The sequence below is a fragment of the Biomphalaria glabrata genome, chromosome 1 (assembly GCF_947242115.1).
Source record: "Biomphalaria glabrata chromosome 1, xgBioGlab47.1, whole genome shotgun sequence".
NCBI classification, from domain to species: domain Eukaryota; kingdom Metazoa; phylum Mollusca; class Gastropoda; family Planorbidae; genus Biomphalaria; species Biomphalaria glabrata.
In genome coordinates, this window is record NC_074711.1 from 67,951,622 (window position 1) to 67,968,661 (window position 17,040).

The 17,040-nt window shown below is 36.3% G+C and overlaps 1 protein-coding gene across 3 annotated transcripts in view; it reads left to right on the plus strand.

Moving 5' to 3' along the window:
* The window catches only part of LOC106067899 (prolactin-releasing peptide receptor-like), a 166,129-nt gene extending 152,662 nt beyond the window's left edge, over positions 1 to 13,467 (plus strand). For all 3 annotated transcript variants that reach the window (XM_056010122.1, XM_056010121.1, XM_056010128.1), the window contains one exon: positions 9,097 to 13,467. In XM_056010122.1, the coding sequence (XP_055866097.1) occupies positions 9,097 to 9,642 (546 nt within the window). In that variant the 3' untranslated portion in view covers positions 9,643 to 13,467. The remainder of the gene's footprint in view (positions 1 to 9,096) is intronic.
* The last annotated feature ends 3,573 nt before the right edge of the window (positions 13,468 to 17,040 follow it).

The following is a 17,040-nucleotide window of genomic DNA, read 5'->3' on the forward strand; positions in this document are numbered from 1 at the left end:
TTTTTTAGCTTCAAATCCCGCTAAAGAGGGTTTAAACTCCAACCCCCCCCCCTGGTAACGCCCATGATATAATATATATATTCATTTACATAGATAAATAGATAGATAGATAGATAGATAGATAGATAGATAGATAGATAGATAGATAGATACATATAAATACATGCGTGAATACCCAATGACTAATGCGTGATCAAGATAAAGATTTTCCAGACCTTAAGCCGAACTTGAATTTTTTTTTTTTATGCTTCGAATAATTATAATGGTCAAATCCAAGTGTTTTTCTTTAGTGTTACCAGTTAGGAAGTAATTCTTTCCTTAAAGAGCATCTGAAAGGTCTGGTTAGCTGAAAGTAATTGTGAACTAAAGTGCTGGTCAACAGAAAGTGGTGGTGAATTAAAGTGCTAGAGTACTAAAGTGCTAGTTCTATGAAGTGCTAGTCAGATAACATGCTTTTCAATTGCTTGGTTCACTTTAAATCGGTCAATTGAAAGCTTTAATTGCTACAATTTCACCAAACTCTTGGACTATTTAAAAAATAAAAAAAAAGAACTAGACTTCTTGTTCAGAAAGGTTCTAAACAAGTGCAACCATGGCCTCAAACACTTTTATACAAACACAACATTTTACTGATAATGATTTAAACTGTCTTTGTAGATTGACATATGACATAAGAGGGAATAGAAATTTCATTACTAAAACATTTACTTCTGACTTCTGAAATGTATCAATCATCTTGCCATTCTTGATTTATTTCAGAATCGTTCTTCCGTTGCTTTGAAGCCATTTCAATTTAGTCTAGATTGAACACGACTTCAAGAAATACTTTGCCCAAAAAAGCTTAGATATTTACGTAAAGTCAACATAAAATTGTCAAAAATTACTGACATGATAATACTTTTTAAATTATAGAAATCACTTTACAAGGTCTGACACTAATTGTACAATCAAATCTGTTTCCTGTATTCATCGCTTGTAGAACAATTGAAAGTTGAAAAAAAAAAAGAAAAGAATAATAATTGTTCTCGTCTCAAGCATTTTTATATAAATAAACAAATTTCGTGTTTAACGAAAATAAATTATTATCCCTTGGCTTCGTGCTGTCAACATTGATTGTATTGTTAAATAATTCTGTTGTTATTTTATCTATAGCAATAAAAAATTAAGCTATCAATAGAAGTCATCCCAAGAAACGAAAAACGACAATTACTTTTAAAAACAAATCTACTCGCTTTTTGAAGATAACAAGCAAAATATAGAAATATAAAAAAAAAATGCTTACCATATTTACAACTATATCTCTCAATAATTTAGAAGTTATTTCCCTTTTCTCATATCAAACAAAAGTAGACAATTATGAATATTGACTTAATAGCTTAATTTTTTAAAATGATTCTTGTTTTGTCAAGTACAATAAATAATTGTTTAAAGTTTCAAATTGATCTGAGGGTGGGTAATGGAGAAATAACGCGTACGATTATCTAACTGGACTAAACCTCACATATTTAGTCATATTTCTAAATACTGAAGGAATATTTCCCTTGTTGGTTTCAAACAAATTTTTTTCAAAAAAAAATCGATTCATGTTTTGTTAGGTGCATTAAATAATCTTGGAAAGTTTCCACATGATCCGAGACTGGGCGTGTGAGAAATGAACTCGTTCAAAATGGTAAGAGGACAGAATGAGTTGATTTAAGCTTTGTATAAAGTAGCCACTGCACCTAAATGTTGCAAGCTGTGCCTTATCATAAAATCGAATGTTCAAGGTCTGGTCTAGTTTTCGTGTAACAGACAGAATGACCACAGAAAAACGAATAGAGGTCTTTGGGGGGCCGTTAAAAAGCAAACCTTTTCTTTACTGACGATATGGAAATTTGAGATTTTCATGAAAAAGATAAATAATTGAAAACAAAATGTGTCGAGTAGAAATACAAGAGAGAGAGAGAGAGAGAGAGAGAGAGAGAGAGAGAGAGATAGAGAGAGAGAGAGAGAGAGAGAGAGAGATAGAGAGAGAGAGAGAGAGAGAGAGAGAGACAATGCAGACAATAAGACATCATTGCCCTGTTACGGCGCCACACATCACAGCATCCTTTTATTCCGGCGACTTTTTTTTTTTCAATCCTCCAGGCTAAAGAGTACATCCCTCCCCTCCCAACTTCTGCAATCAACTAAACGTTACGTTTCATTACAAGCTGACGGCTTCGCGGAACGCCGTGGTATCCAGGCAGAAATCTTTCCTGCTTCGAAACTGTCTCCACACAGCTGCCTTCCTGTCTGTCTACTTCAAAGCCGGGGCGGCGGAAGACGTTTATTGTGGTGGATGGTCGCCATTGTGTAGGGCAAACCTTTTTTTTTTATTATTATTATGTGCGCCGCAAACGTTTTCAATAGTTTCGTTTGTCTTTTGTTTTTATATCACATCGTCTGCTATACATTCAGTATCAAAACAAAAGATTTAGTGTAGAAGAACTATATTTCATTGTAACAAGATAACATTGGAGTCATTGATACGTTACAATCTACTGGTCAAATCAGCGGAGGTGGTACCAAGATGTGGTAATATATTTCATAAATACTCTCAAACAAAACAATATGGACACTCTGCTGTACCCCCACTCACTTCAAAGGTTAATAATCCGCTCTTGGTTACTATTGCCCAAATCACCCCACCCCTTTCCATCCATGATCTATTTGTACAAAGCATATATCAACTCACTTTGTCTGTCTGGTCAAAAGTTTGTACATGTTATTTCTCCCACATCCAAACTCGAATCAATGTGACATTTCGCACAATTAGTTCGTTTACAAGAATCAATTAAAAAAACAAACTTAATTAGTTAATTAACTATTGATAATTAATTTTTTTTTTATATCTCGAACAAAGGAAAGAAATTGTACTTAACTGATGAGGTGATATAAGTTGAATTAGTCCCCTTTATACTTTGTAGAGAGAAAGTTTTGAAACTAACAATAGAGAACTAAAAAACTTCTATTTCCATAAGCACTTCACTGGCCCAGTGGTTACTCTACCTACCTAAGGAGTTTGAGGAGGCTTTTTATAAATGCATTTAATTAATTAAATTCAAACTAAGACACTTCTACTAAATCTTGCAGCAAAAAATAATAAACCAGCCCTACATTTTAATACTACTAAAAAAAATTTTATTGCTTTGAAGTGTGCTGTAATGGACTTAACTTCGATCATCATTTGGTCTCTTAAAAATCGAAAGTAAGGCGTTTACTAATTTACTGATTTACACTCCAAACGCATTGCTGCTCTGGGTATGGAAGTCACGACTAAAACATAGCTAGCGAGCATCCAATCTAAAGCCGGTACTGTCTGTCAGTGTTGTACCGGCACGACGTCCCGGCGGGACCATCGCTTCCCAGTTGAAACTCTAACTATGTTGAAAGGAGGTAGAATGTCGCTGTCTCGAATCATTGATTACCAGCTTAGTGACCCTGCCATTTTTTAAATGAGACTACACCAACAGCAAGCATTTCGCTACCAGCTAAGACTCAATCAGCCAGTCAGTCAGTCATTTGTTGTTATGAGACTTCAAATACAGCCATTACACAGCATGTAGAGAAACAACACGTGCAAGAAGAGAGTCAAGAAATAAGCTTTAGTATGTCTAAAATAGGAATGTCTAAAATAGGAATGTCTAAAATAGGAATGTCTAAAATAGGAATGTCTAAAATAGGAATGTCTAAAATAGGAATGTCTAAAATAGGAATGTCTAAAATAGGAATGTCTAAAATAGGAATGTCTAAAATAGGAATGTCTAAAATAGGAATGTTGATATCTCTTCTAGAAAACGAAATAATGAACTTTCCAAACATCTCCCACACAAACACATCTCATCATCCAGTGTTCAATTATGTCGATGGTCAAACAAGTGGACACGCTAATTTAGATCTCTTCTTAACATACGCCATGCATATTACAAATATTTTCAGATCTGCATTAGTGCACAATAGATGTGCAATGGGTGCCCTTTTACTTATCCTTTAGTCTGTTGGACCGTTGGGGCACCATGCAAGATCTGTTGACAGTCTTCCTCCATGCCTTAGACAGAATCTCTTTCAATGGCAGGCACGTCCATTCTTTTATCTTGTCTTCCCATGGCTTTCTCTGTCTGCCTCTTCTTATTTTTCCTGGTACTGTTCCCTGAAGGAAGGTCTTTTAGATGGGTATACAATCATCGAATATGAAACTGGCTTAGCTCCAGACCCGGGCATTAGTTACTAATAAGTGAATTAACTTACAATTCTCTAATTATTATGATGCACATGTTCAAAGTCCCCCCCCCCTGATAATTTTAGTAGTTTTGTAGTAATTGAGTTAGAGAAGTGTTGCCCAAAATACGGCCCGCGGGTCATATCCGGCCCGAAACGTGGTTCCATGCGGCCCGCCGAAACGTCTGCACAAAGTGTAGTCATCCCCCTTCCAAACGAAAAAAAAAAGGTTGAAAAAATGTATCTATACCTACTTTTGGGCCCTCGCTTTTTCTCTGATGGATTGGTATCATAATCTTTAACATTTGTGTGTTTATGAAATGGGGCTCTGAATGTAGAATCTACCAGGAAAAGTGAAAATATATTCTTTGTTGAACATGATAATAACCCAGACTATTTATTTTATAAATAAAGTGTGTCTGTTTAATAAAACAACAACACAAAAACTGCATTATAAAATAAATATGTCGGCATTGTTTCCTAAGTTGTAAGTAGAGAAATTAGACTATTTTCTGACGCGTAAAAATATATAATTGTCAAATAACCTATTGGTGAAGAAGTAAATCCAGAGGTTTCTACCAAAATAGTTTCAGAACAATTTCATTTCGTTTCTTGTAACTTTTCGGTCATGTGGCCGCAAGACGATTGTTGGAAATTAAAATGGCTCGCGTGTCGAATTAGGTTGGGCATCTCTGGGTTAGAGTTAGGGTTAGTTGTGTCCTTCACGGAAGTGAAGAATACGAACTCCCGCATTCTATAACATGCTTGAAGTTCCGCATTCTATAACAAGCTTGAAGTCCCGCATTCTATAACAAGCTTGAAGTCCCACATTCTATAACAAGCTTGAAGTCCCGCATTCTATAACAAGCTTGAAGTCCCACATTCTATAACAAGCTTGAAGTCCCACATTCTATAACAAGCTTGAAGTCCCACATTCTATAACATGCTTGAAGTCCGGCATTCTATAACATGCTTGAAGTCCCACATTCTATAACATGCTTGTAGTCCCACATTCTATAACATGCTTGAAGTCCCACATTCTATAACATGCTTGAAATCCCACATTCTATAACATGCTTGAAGTCCCACATTCTATAACATGCTTGAATTCCCGCATTCTATAACATGCTTCAAGTCCCGCATTCTATAACATGCTTGAGGTCCCGCATTTTATAATATGCTTGAAGTCCCACATTCTATAACATGCTTAAAGTCCCACATTCTATAACATGCTTGAATTCCCACATTCTATAACATGCTTAAAGTCCCACATTCTATAACATGCTTGAATTCCCGCATTCTATAACATGCTTCAAGTCCCGCATTCTATAACATGCTTGAGGTCCCGCATTTTATAATATGCTTGAAGTCCCACATTCTATAACATGCTTAAAGTCCCACATTCTATAACATGCTTGAATTCCCACATTCTATAACATGCTTAAAGTCCCACATTCTATAACATGCTTAAAGTCCCACATTCTATAACATGCTTGAATTCCCGCATTCTATAACATACTTGAAGTCCCACATTCTATAACATGCTTGAATTCCCGCATTCTATAACATGCTTCAAGTCCCGCATTCTATAACATGCTTGAGGTCCCGCATTTTATAATATGCTTGAAGTCCCACATTCTATAACATGCTTAAAGTCCCACATTCTAAAACATGCTTGAATTCCCACATTCTATAACATGCTTAAAGTCCCACATTCTATAACATGCTTGAAGTCCCACATTCTAAAACATGCTTGAATTCCCACATTCTATAACATGCTTAAAGTCCCACATTCTATAACATGCTTGAAGTCCCACATTCTATAACATGCTTGAAGTCCCACATTCTATAACAAGCTTGAAGTCCCACATTCTATAACAAGCTTGAAGTCCCACATTCTATAACATGCTTGAAGTCCCACATTCTATAACATGCTTGAAGTCCCACATTCTATAACATGCTTGAAGTCCTGCATTTTATAACATGCTTGAAGTCCCGCATTCTATAACATGCTTGAAGTCCCGCATTTTATAACATGCTTGAAGTCCCGCATTCTATAACATGCTTGAAGTCCCGCATTTTATAACATGCTTGAAGTCCTCACTCTATAACATGCTTGAAAGCATCCAACAATGATATTATTTAGCTGAGGTCTCTTTTTGTTATGAAATTATGTATTTGATCATATAAATTTGTGTTACAGATAAATCTTTCTAAAAGGAAACAAAAAGAAAGTATATTCTCAACTACAGGCATCAAAGAAACATTCAATTAGGATTTGCATTTATCACACCATTTCAAAACCAACAAAACATTTATTAGTTCAATAATTTAGTTCAATGCAGGACAGAGTGACACCAACTTCAGGCATCTAAAGATTGAGATGAACTTTGGACGTACAAAAAGTGACATTAATTTTGACATACTCTGATTGACATTAGCTTCTGACATGCATAGATTTACATTGACTTAAAAAAAAACAATAACAACAGATTGTGATTAGCTTTCCCAGAAATGGCACCTGATTAAACGAAGCCATCATTCTCTCAGCCGAAATGTGTCGAGGCGACAAAATCGCCTTCAAGTCGCTCCAGCTCATTGTATCGACATCACCATTTCTTCCTTCCTCTCCTGTCAAAGTCTCAAATGTCATTTATCAAACCATACACGCTTCCAGCTAGCCTCTTATCACTCTGACCACCACAGACCCCCCCTCCTCCCTCTTGAACTTGTAGGACCGACACGATGAAATCTTGTTCTAGCAGTAGCCAACAGTCACACGATATTGTAGTGGGAAACAGACCGGCGATCGATACTCGTCAAGAGTAATACTTACACTGTATCGATACCAGCCAGTTTATATCCTCCAGCAAAAATCTTGGTATGAATATAACAAAAAAAAAAGAAAATTTCTTTCGGATAAAAAAAATATTGTACAATAAAAAAAAGGCGATGTGAAAAAAAAACATGTCCTGTTTGAATGAAGCTTATTTATCCAAATTTGGAAATGGAATCTTATTCACGAAGCGACCAACTCCAAGTCATCGGACTGACTCAAAGCTGTGAGTTAACTGAATTGGGTGTCTCGGAGTACGGCAAGTTTTCAAAGGCGACACGACCAAGCTTTGTAAGCGCCCCCCCCCCCCCAGCCCTGCCCAAGCAAACAAGATTAGCCTAAAACCCAACCACTCAGTTAATTAAGGCCAAGCAAACTGTAAGGAAATATCGGGCAAAGCCTAGATTTTGGACAGTGATTCAATCAATGCTTTGCATAGCATCGAAAGCATCTAGTTCTATTTTAATATTTGAACCATTTTACAGTCTGTAGGTTCTTTTTCTATCAGAATAATAGTCAAGTTATAATTGAATTTGCATAAAATTGTTAGTTATATTTTTTCTAATCTAAGTTTGAGTGATCTAATATATTTTTTAATGTATATATATTTGTTGTCTCTTCCGTTTCTTTACAGAGAGAAGGTCAGAAGACCTTTTTATCAATGATTCATTCTTGTCTTACCATTCACGACGACATTGAAATGAGTTCATTTCAAAACATTCAAATTGCAAGACCTTAACATGTTTCTAACATTCCAAGCTCCAGAGAAATTCGAATTAATATTTCTGGTTTGGTCTTTACTATTAGTAATAAGAGCCATATAGCCTTTAAAATCTTTGACATTAAAAAAAATAGGTTACTATAGGTGTGGGAGAATTAAAGTGTACAAAGTTTTTACCAGACAAACAGATTGATAGACAGACAGACAAACTGAGTGAGTTAATATAAGCTTCATAATCTACATTTCGCGCTCAGCAACCACATTTCTTTTAAAATCGTAAAGGCTGGAAACAAAATTGGTGTTTAATAATTTACATTTCAAAGTTATTCGTATTTCACTTTCTTTATCTAGTTCAGTTTTTAAAAAGCTGAAACTACATTGTTGTTTGTTTTTTTGGTGTCTATGTGATTGCAAGATCGACCATGTTCTTATATGAATTTTCCCTAAATAATGGACCAAAAAAAGTGTTAATCTCCGAACATCTGAGTATTTTGTGTTAATAATACTGTCATTTTAAGGGACAGCTCATCGAAAAGATGCAGAACAAGCCAGTTCACAATAACTCTAGTTTAATACCGAGAAATATCATGGTTGATGCTCGGTCATTGGTTTCTAGTTTCTTTCAGCTAGTACAACTATATTTTTACTATATTGACATAGGCAAATGAAATGAAATTCTTAGTGAATAAAACTTGAAATAAACCTGAACAGACTTTCTTAAAAACCAAATTGAATATAACATTTCATTTATTGATAGATATAATTAGATTGACATTAAAAGTATACTTGAAGCAAATGACATGATACTTAAAACAAGATATAACTCATGACAAAAAAAAAACAATAACCAACAACGTCCATTCTGTCTCATGTCTCTCGATTTAGTACAGTTCCCTTCAGCTGTCACACTCGTGACTAATATTTACATAAATTATGACATACTATCTCATGGTTTCATCAGAAACTCTTCACCCTACAGCCAAAAATGACCCGCTCTCCTTTCCTCGCCGTTACCTTGGAAACACACACAAACACTCCATTACAATCCTCATGGAGAGACAACCATCAATCACGTGGTTCTGACTCTAGTTTATACTTTGTACCCGATTCAGCACTCACCTTGTACCGGAAGGTCAATCTCTCCACAGCAATCCATCTTTCTCTAGTACAGAATTACTACAGAATATTGTGCAGGATCTGCGCCTGCAGAGTCACAGCTACGTTATAATTTAAAATGGATATTTGTTTCTTATCTCGAACACTGTCTGATTCTACTTTTTTTTTCTTTTCTTTGCAACAGGTGGTGATATTTGTGTTGTGTTGGATGCCCCTAAACATGGTGCACATCTCCAGAGACGCCGAGCCCTCCTTCTACGACTGGAACTACTTCACCCTCATCTTCTTCATCGCCCACGTCATCGCCATGAGCTCCACCATCTACAACCCTTTTCTCTACGCCTGGATGAACGACAATTTCAAGAAGGAGTTCCGGCAGGTGCTTCCCTGCCTGTTCTTCGGACGCGGCGGTGGCAACGGCTCCAGCACGTACACCCAGTACACCAACGTGGAGACCCAGCAGCCGTCCGTCATCATGAACCGCTCCCCCATCAAGAACGGCACCGCCGACAGCGCCGTGCTGATGAAAGACGTGAAGGCCTATTACGACACGGACTCGGAGAAGGTCAGGCTGAACGTGCTGCCCAACAACCTCGCCACCGGAAATCACCTGACGTCGAGTAACAACAGCCTGGCTAGTAACCATGGCGACGGCAAACTTCCGACGGGAGACGATCGCAAGGCGAAGGCGTCGGCGCGAGAGACGGAGGAAGATGAGACCGCAACGTGACGTCACTTGCCGGCACAACACCACGTGATGGTTTGTTGACCTTCTATTAAACAGAGATATACGTACATATAACAATAAAGAGTTGGCCTTAAAATGTAAAACAAACATTTCATAGCTTGGCTTTAATTAGGAAAAGCCGACGATTTAAGTAAGTTGGCCTTAAGAAGAGCTCAACGCATCGCTTTGGTCGTTAAAGACCAACTGTGTGCTCCTTTAAAATTTAATAGAAAGACATGGAACTATTGACTTAAAGATGATTGCACAATGAATCAACGTACTCGACTTGGAGTAATGGCCTATGGTACATCTCAAAAACCGATTCATTTAGTTCAAGGAATTCATCGTGTTATTCGCTTGACGCAATTCAAAGAAAACAAAATTGGCTCTAAATAATTACTTGTGACATTAATGAAGTCACGTACTAGGTCTACAAGTCGATCGTGATTAGCCAAAGGGCAAAGTCACAAATGACCTTATGGGCATGACTCTATCCGATACTCTTTAATCGTAGACTTAAAAGTCATTTTTTTTGTCTAAATATACAAATGAGAGAAGTAATTAAGCATAAACCAATGTTTCGCATTAATATACTTAAAATGATTCTATTAAGTGACCTAAAAATGATAAAAATAGCAGGGGAGGGGGAGAAGAAATTCATTGAAAAACAAATTGAATGGTAATATTAAAACTAGGACTACGTGTCCCCAGCACAGATACATCTTCGCTTGAATAACTCAATTATTTCCAATTTACTGTATCTGACAGTTAGTTATCCTACCCCCCCCCCCTTTTTTACTCAATTTGTATTGTTGTCTATGTAATATGAACTAAATCAATCTGTGGTAGATATTCGCATATTTATTTGTCTGAACGATCGTATAGGTTATTGTGTCTATACATCTCAAATGAAATGTAAACATAGATCCTTATAGTCAGTACGTCACATCCACTTGAGGGATACAACTACAGATATAATCATCACATACAGTGTGTTCTGAAGGCTTGCAACTTTCTAGTGGATATTTAGACAAGGGAAACTGATTCTAGAGAATTCACGTCTATCAACTTGATGCTGTTCACGTACCTCCAATGTGCCCATCTCGTACCAGCACTAAACCAAGCGTGAAACAGTTCACAAAGATGCACTCTTTTCTTCTCGGCTTCTCCAGCTGGGTATTCACCTACCAGGTTCTGTTTTGTCGGCTTCTCCAGCTGGGTATTCACCTACCAGGTTCTGTTTTGTCGGCTTCTCCAGCTAGGTATTCACCTACCAAGTTCTGTTTTGTCGGCTTCTCCAGCTGGGTATTCACCTACCAAGTTCTGTTTTGTCGGCTTCTCCAGCTGGGTATTCACCTACCAAGTTCTGTTTTGTCGGCTTCTCCAGCTGGGTATTCACCTACCAAGTTCTGTTTTGTCGGCTTCTCCAGCTGAGTATTCACCTACCAGGTTCTGTTTTGTCGGCTTCTCCAGCTGGGTATTCACCTACCAAGTTCTGTTTTGTCGGCTTCTCCAGCTGGGTATTCACCTACCAAGTTCTGTTTTGTCGGCTTCTCCAGCTGGGTATTCACCTACCAAGTTCTGTTTTGTCGGCTTCTCCAGCTGGGTATTCACCTACCAAGTTCTGTTTTGTCGGCTTCTCCAGCTGGGTATTCACCTACCAAGTTCTGTTTTGTCGCCGATAACACATAAAGAGAAGGCAGGACTTTGTTTTCTGCTGAATACAAAGCGATCAATATACTTTAGAAAAAAACAAATCTCCTGTAGTGGAAAGTTCTCGACTCACGAATTCGCAGCAAAGCGTAAAATTATCTGAGGGTCAAGAGTCTTCTTATTGGTGTCTGCACTTTGTTGAGAGCCGTTGTTAGAGATGCACATGTTTCATAGTTTTATCCACGCGTCGATAACAAAATGAGAGACCATAACACACAGAATCTAACAGAGTAAAGGAATATGAAAGGATTTCTTTGCTGCTAATACAGGCCTGGCTAAGAAAATATAATCATAACCAACAAATATCGCTGTACCATAAAGCCCAAAATTGTTTTGGCAAATTTTCTCACGTTTAACTAGATGAGATCATCTAGAATAGGCCTACTTTTTTTTACATAGCTTTTTGTTTCCTTTCTAGAACGAAAAATAAATCTGGCCAATTAAAAAAAGAGCTGAACTTTGAACCTGCTCAGAGCCTTGCTTTAGCTTTAAAAAAATGGAACTGAACTCTGACCTAAAGATACGTCAGCAGTTGAAACAGGCGGTGCCTCTTTGTTACAAAAAAAAATAAATATACCTTTGTGCATAATATTTTTTTTTCAATGCTAAATTGTTATTTGTTGAATTGTTTTTATTCTTTTTATTTTTCTTGGTGTAAATCTGGCGTGCCACTTCTGGTGTTGCTTGTGCCAGGATTCAATTCCTCTCAAGTCCAATGAAATAGTTCCTATTCTCTGACTGGGAAAAGCGTTTGGTTTTCTTTCTAGACTGTTCTAGAGTTACCCGTCAGGAAAGAAGTACACTGACATAACCCTACATCAACTGATGGCTTAAATAAACATACATTTAATTTGCGCAAACAGTCCCCCCCCCCCTTTTTTTTTTTAAATTGATAAAATTATCAGTGAAGTATAACATGAAATATTTTTCTTTTAGCATTTTACATTTTTTTTTGTTGCCCGAAAAAAAGGTAATCCATTGTTACTGTGAACATACTGATTCGCTTAATCATTAGCTTTTTAAAAGGGGGGGGGGGGCAGGGGGCAATAGAATATAACAGATAATGATCACTAAAAAAATTTTTGTAGTTGATTATATAATTAGATCTAAAAATGCAAATAATCGAAAGCCGTTCGGACATATCGACCCATCACACACACAGTTGCGATTAATGCAATGGTGAGTAAGATGGCACATCCATAACATAAATATAATATCAGATTTTTTTTTTCTTCCACTTTAAAAAAAACAAACTTAATTAAATGTAAATTGATCACAAAAAGAAACAAATCCAGAAGGTCAGGAGAGAACTAATCTACAAGGAAGGCATCCATCAAACAAAGAGTGAGTTAAGATGTGTACTGTCTACACGAAATGAAACTAAGTCTAATAAATGTGTATTCAGAACGAAGAATCAATTGCTAACTCTGTAGGTCAATATTGGTCGAAAATTATTTTCTGAAGGTTTCGGCTCATAATTGGAACATTTACTTTAAAGTGACGTTCTGCTAGCTCAGTATAACTTACTTGTTTTTAGAGTAACTGGACAGGGCCAGTCTTAGATAATTGGAGGCCCTAGGCGAAGTGAATATTGTGGCCCCAAATGAAAAGAAAATTAAAAGAAAAACAGAGAAAATAATGAAATTACGCAATTTATTTGAAACCTGTTGTACTCTAGCAATAGCATTGGGCGCAAGTTTCGCTATTTCTTCTCTTAAAAAATGTTTTTGAGACCTGTGCTAGGCCCTTACCAATCGTAGGCCTAGACGGTTGCCTAGTTTGCCTGTGCCTAAAGCCGGCCCTGAACTGGAGGTCTATATGCAAAGTTGAAAGAGCAGTTTGTCGTTCATTTTATAAGCAGTGCTAGAAAGAACAAGGTCGTGGCTAGATGGGATACGTATACACAGGGGGGAACACAAAATGAAGGTTTGGGCTAAATAGACAAACTTCAGAAAACATGGCTGTCAATGTCTGCTTTGGCTTTTCAAAGAAGACAAGTGTTTGTTCTTTACGGTAAACATTGCTAAGTAACTATTGTCTTGAGGTTGTTGATATATGTCTGACACTCTGTGAATGTAAAACATACATAAGTATACTATACATACTATTGTTGTATTATTGATTTTTTCTGTGTTGATTTTGTCATTAAGTCCGTGATATTTACATTGTGATTGATTTCTAATCAATTGTTTTTTTGTTTGTTTTTTTTTGGGGGGGGGGGGGAGTGGGTGGGGGGCAACCTTTTCTCACATCACTACACTCTCGTCCCTCATCGCTGAAAAAACAGAGGGGCAACATTTTGTATATATATATATATATACATAGTATAATACATTATTATATTTATTATGGGGTTCCATTGTGATAATCTTGAGCAACAAAGGCGTTTTGTGATTATTTCTACGAATCAGAGACACTGGCCAGAACTAAACGTATAATGCTTAGAAATACACATACACATATAATAGACACATAGACACATACAACAGACACATAAAATAGACTCATGTAATACACATATACAAAAGACACATACAACAGACACATACCAAAGACACATACTATAGACTCATAAAACAGACTCATGTAGTACACACATAAAATAGACACAGACAATAGACTCATCAAATGCACGTACAATAGTCAGTCTGGAAAAAAAATTAGATTCGGTTTTTGACAACAGTATTTTTTATACGTAAATACACACAATAGATGACCACTTGACTCGACCTAGTTCAGTTCTGTCACGTAAATCACTTCGTGACCGGCAAACATTCGTCCAACTTACAACCTGAAGCATGAATATGTACATATATGAATGGAGCAAGGGAAATTATAAACGAAATACCATTCTCGAATAATTAATAACGCGCTGATTAAAAAATAGGTTTGAAACAATGTCGATAAAGGATTTTAGTACTTTTCAAGTTCTCCTGCAGTTCCTGTTCAATGTAAGATGTAATATATTCACTATATTTAATGTTGTTTCTATAGTTTAATTCAATACAAGCACACAGCAAAACACAACGCCAGCATTAAGTGAAGGAAGGATTGGAACCCACTTTAAGTAATTCAACAAACAAATGTCCATCCTATAATCTGTATCTCTGAGATCAGCTTACATGACAAACCAAAGCTTGAATGACACAGAGGCCAATGGGACGGGGGGGGGGGGGGGGGGACTTGTTTATAGCAAGTAGATATGATTGATGACATTAAAAAATAGTGAAATTTTGCCTACATTCAAATAAGCCTCTATTAATTATCGATTTAGAAAGAAGTCCAATGCATACATTCAAAAAAGGTCTCTATTAACTATTTATTTACACAAAAGTCCAATGCATACCCCGACTACGTTCTAACCTCTTGGAGCTATGGATAGTTGTTTGAACCTCTGTCTCCTTATGCGACCGCATTGCTGGCTCTCTGTGTAAACATGGTTTTTTATTCAGATGTCATTTATCTCATGTCAGAATGATCAACTATGGCATCTGTTTTATGAAGCTGTTTACTATGTGTCATTATGGTCAATATACCACATGTTTTATTCAGACGTCATTCATGTTAAGTTATAATGATCAAATATGTCATTTTTTATTCATATAATTCATACTATTTTAACAATTTTGCATTTTACAATGCTGTTTATAAATATATATATAATGTAAAAATTATCATTTTTACATAGGTCGTATCTGCACAAATATCATTTGTATAGACCTCGTTTATAACTTTATTATTATTATTTTTTTTTTTTGTAAATGTCTTGATTTTCTCTTCTCCTGAGTGTGTCTTCATCTCTCGCTTGAAAGTTGATTTTATCAGTGTCTCATTGAACTGGAATGACCAAATGACATTAACTGATAAGTTTTAAGGACTTTATAAAAACTTAAACTCAATGATGAAGAAACGAAAATATTTTCGGATCTCTAAGAAAACGCAATGTACTTTCTTCACTTTTCGCCTCAACGTTAAACTCAATTGGAATAGTACCACATTGCTTTCTTTTTTGTTGTTGTAATCTCATTTGAGTATTCTGTGTGTGTGTCTTCTCTCTTTCTCTCTCTCTCTTCCTTGCCCTGATCTTCTTACAATGATTGAATTATCAATGAAATCTTACTCAAAGAAAGACATTGCCAGGGTCTTCAGTGTAAATAGAAATCGATTACAACTTTTATGTCCAAGATCTCTCATTCAACGACTTGTACCACATGACCAATCCTCTGAAATTCGACCGCTCAAGATATTCGATTTTGAAAATATTTTTTTTACTTTTATAGCGATGTATTCGGCATTATGACTTTTGATTGAAGTTTAGTATGGTTGGCTCTTTTATTTCCTTAGATGATTTTTTGTTTCCAACATCGCTGCTGTCCTGGTTTAGTGAGTTCAAACAAATAATTTTAATCAATTTCATAAAACCAGCATCTTTCTACTCACCCATTTTCACAAATCACAAATTATCTTAAGTTCAGATTATTTTGTTCCTAAATATTCTGGGCAAACTGAGTTTTGGATTTTACAAATAGACTCTAGCACCGGAAACACTAACTAACACCGGAAGCTATTATTGTATTGTAACTAAAATTTAATTTGTTTGATTAGAACTCAATGACAAGACAACTTGCTTATTAACTTGTGGTGATCTCAAAGTGTACAGATAGTCTGCTACAAATAGTTGTTTTCTATAATGGTCCAGCTAACAATGTTGCTTTGACATAATTTTTTACAATTTTTGGTCACATTCAAGACTCTTTAAAAACCTAGTTGGTTCTTGATAAACTGACCTCAGTTAGTGATAGTGATGACCCAGGAAGTAGAATAGACAGTATATTGCTCAGCTATTTTCTCAAGACAAGGGACAGAAAAATACAATAAATATAAAACACAACACCAAGACTGGCATCATGTGCAAATATCACCCTGACATTTCCGGCTCTGGAATCTTACTTTTACCTGGTCTTCTTTTCGACTAGGTTATTCAGCACGCGGTCTCAAGGTCGCGGTGACGCAACTTTTAATTCTAAGGCTGAAGGTTTATGTCACAGCCTGCCTGGACTAAAGGTTACTTTGACCCGGTGTCACCATTCGATTCTAGTTTGACATTTGTCTCAATATTCCAAGCGCAAATGGTGATCGTCCTACTATTACGTAATATTGCATTCAATATATGATTAAGATCATGATCATAGACGTGCATGAGATCTAGACTCTGTGAAAGTTTGTGTTTCCACCAAAAGGTCATAGTGTATTGGGGTTAAATTTACTTTAAAATCTAGGTCTTACAACATGACGTTCTTGTATATTATAAAATGAGGTTAGATACGAACAAAAATACCTTTAAATCATATAAGAATATGTTTGTTCTAGTATCTGACGTTTTCTTTCAGAAATGAAGATTGTGTACGTCTTAGTCCAAACGTCATGAGGCCTGGCAGGAGGGGAGAGGGCAGGGTGCGGTCACACCACAGTCTGAAATGTGGACAAGACGACCAGGCAGGGCCCCCCCCTTTTTACATGACTGTCATTTTGAATTCAAACCAATCAATGGGCCAACTTTAGTGTTGATAGATATATATATATCATGATCATAGACGTGCATGAGATCTAGACTCTGTGAAAGTTATATATATATATATATATTTAAAACACACACACACAATTAAATTAATATCAACGTAATTGTTT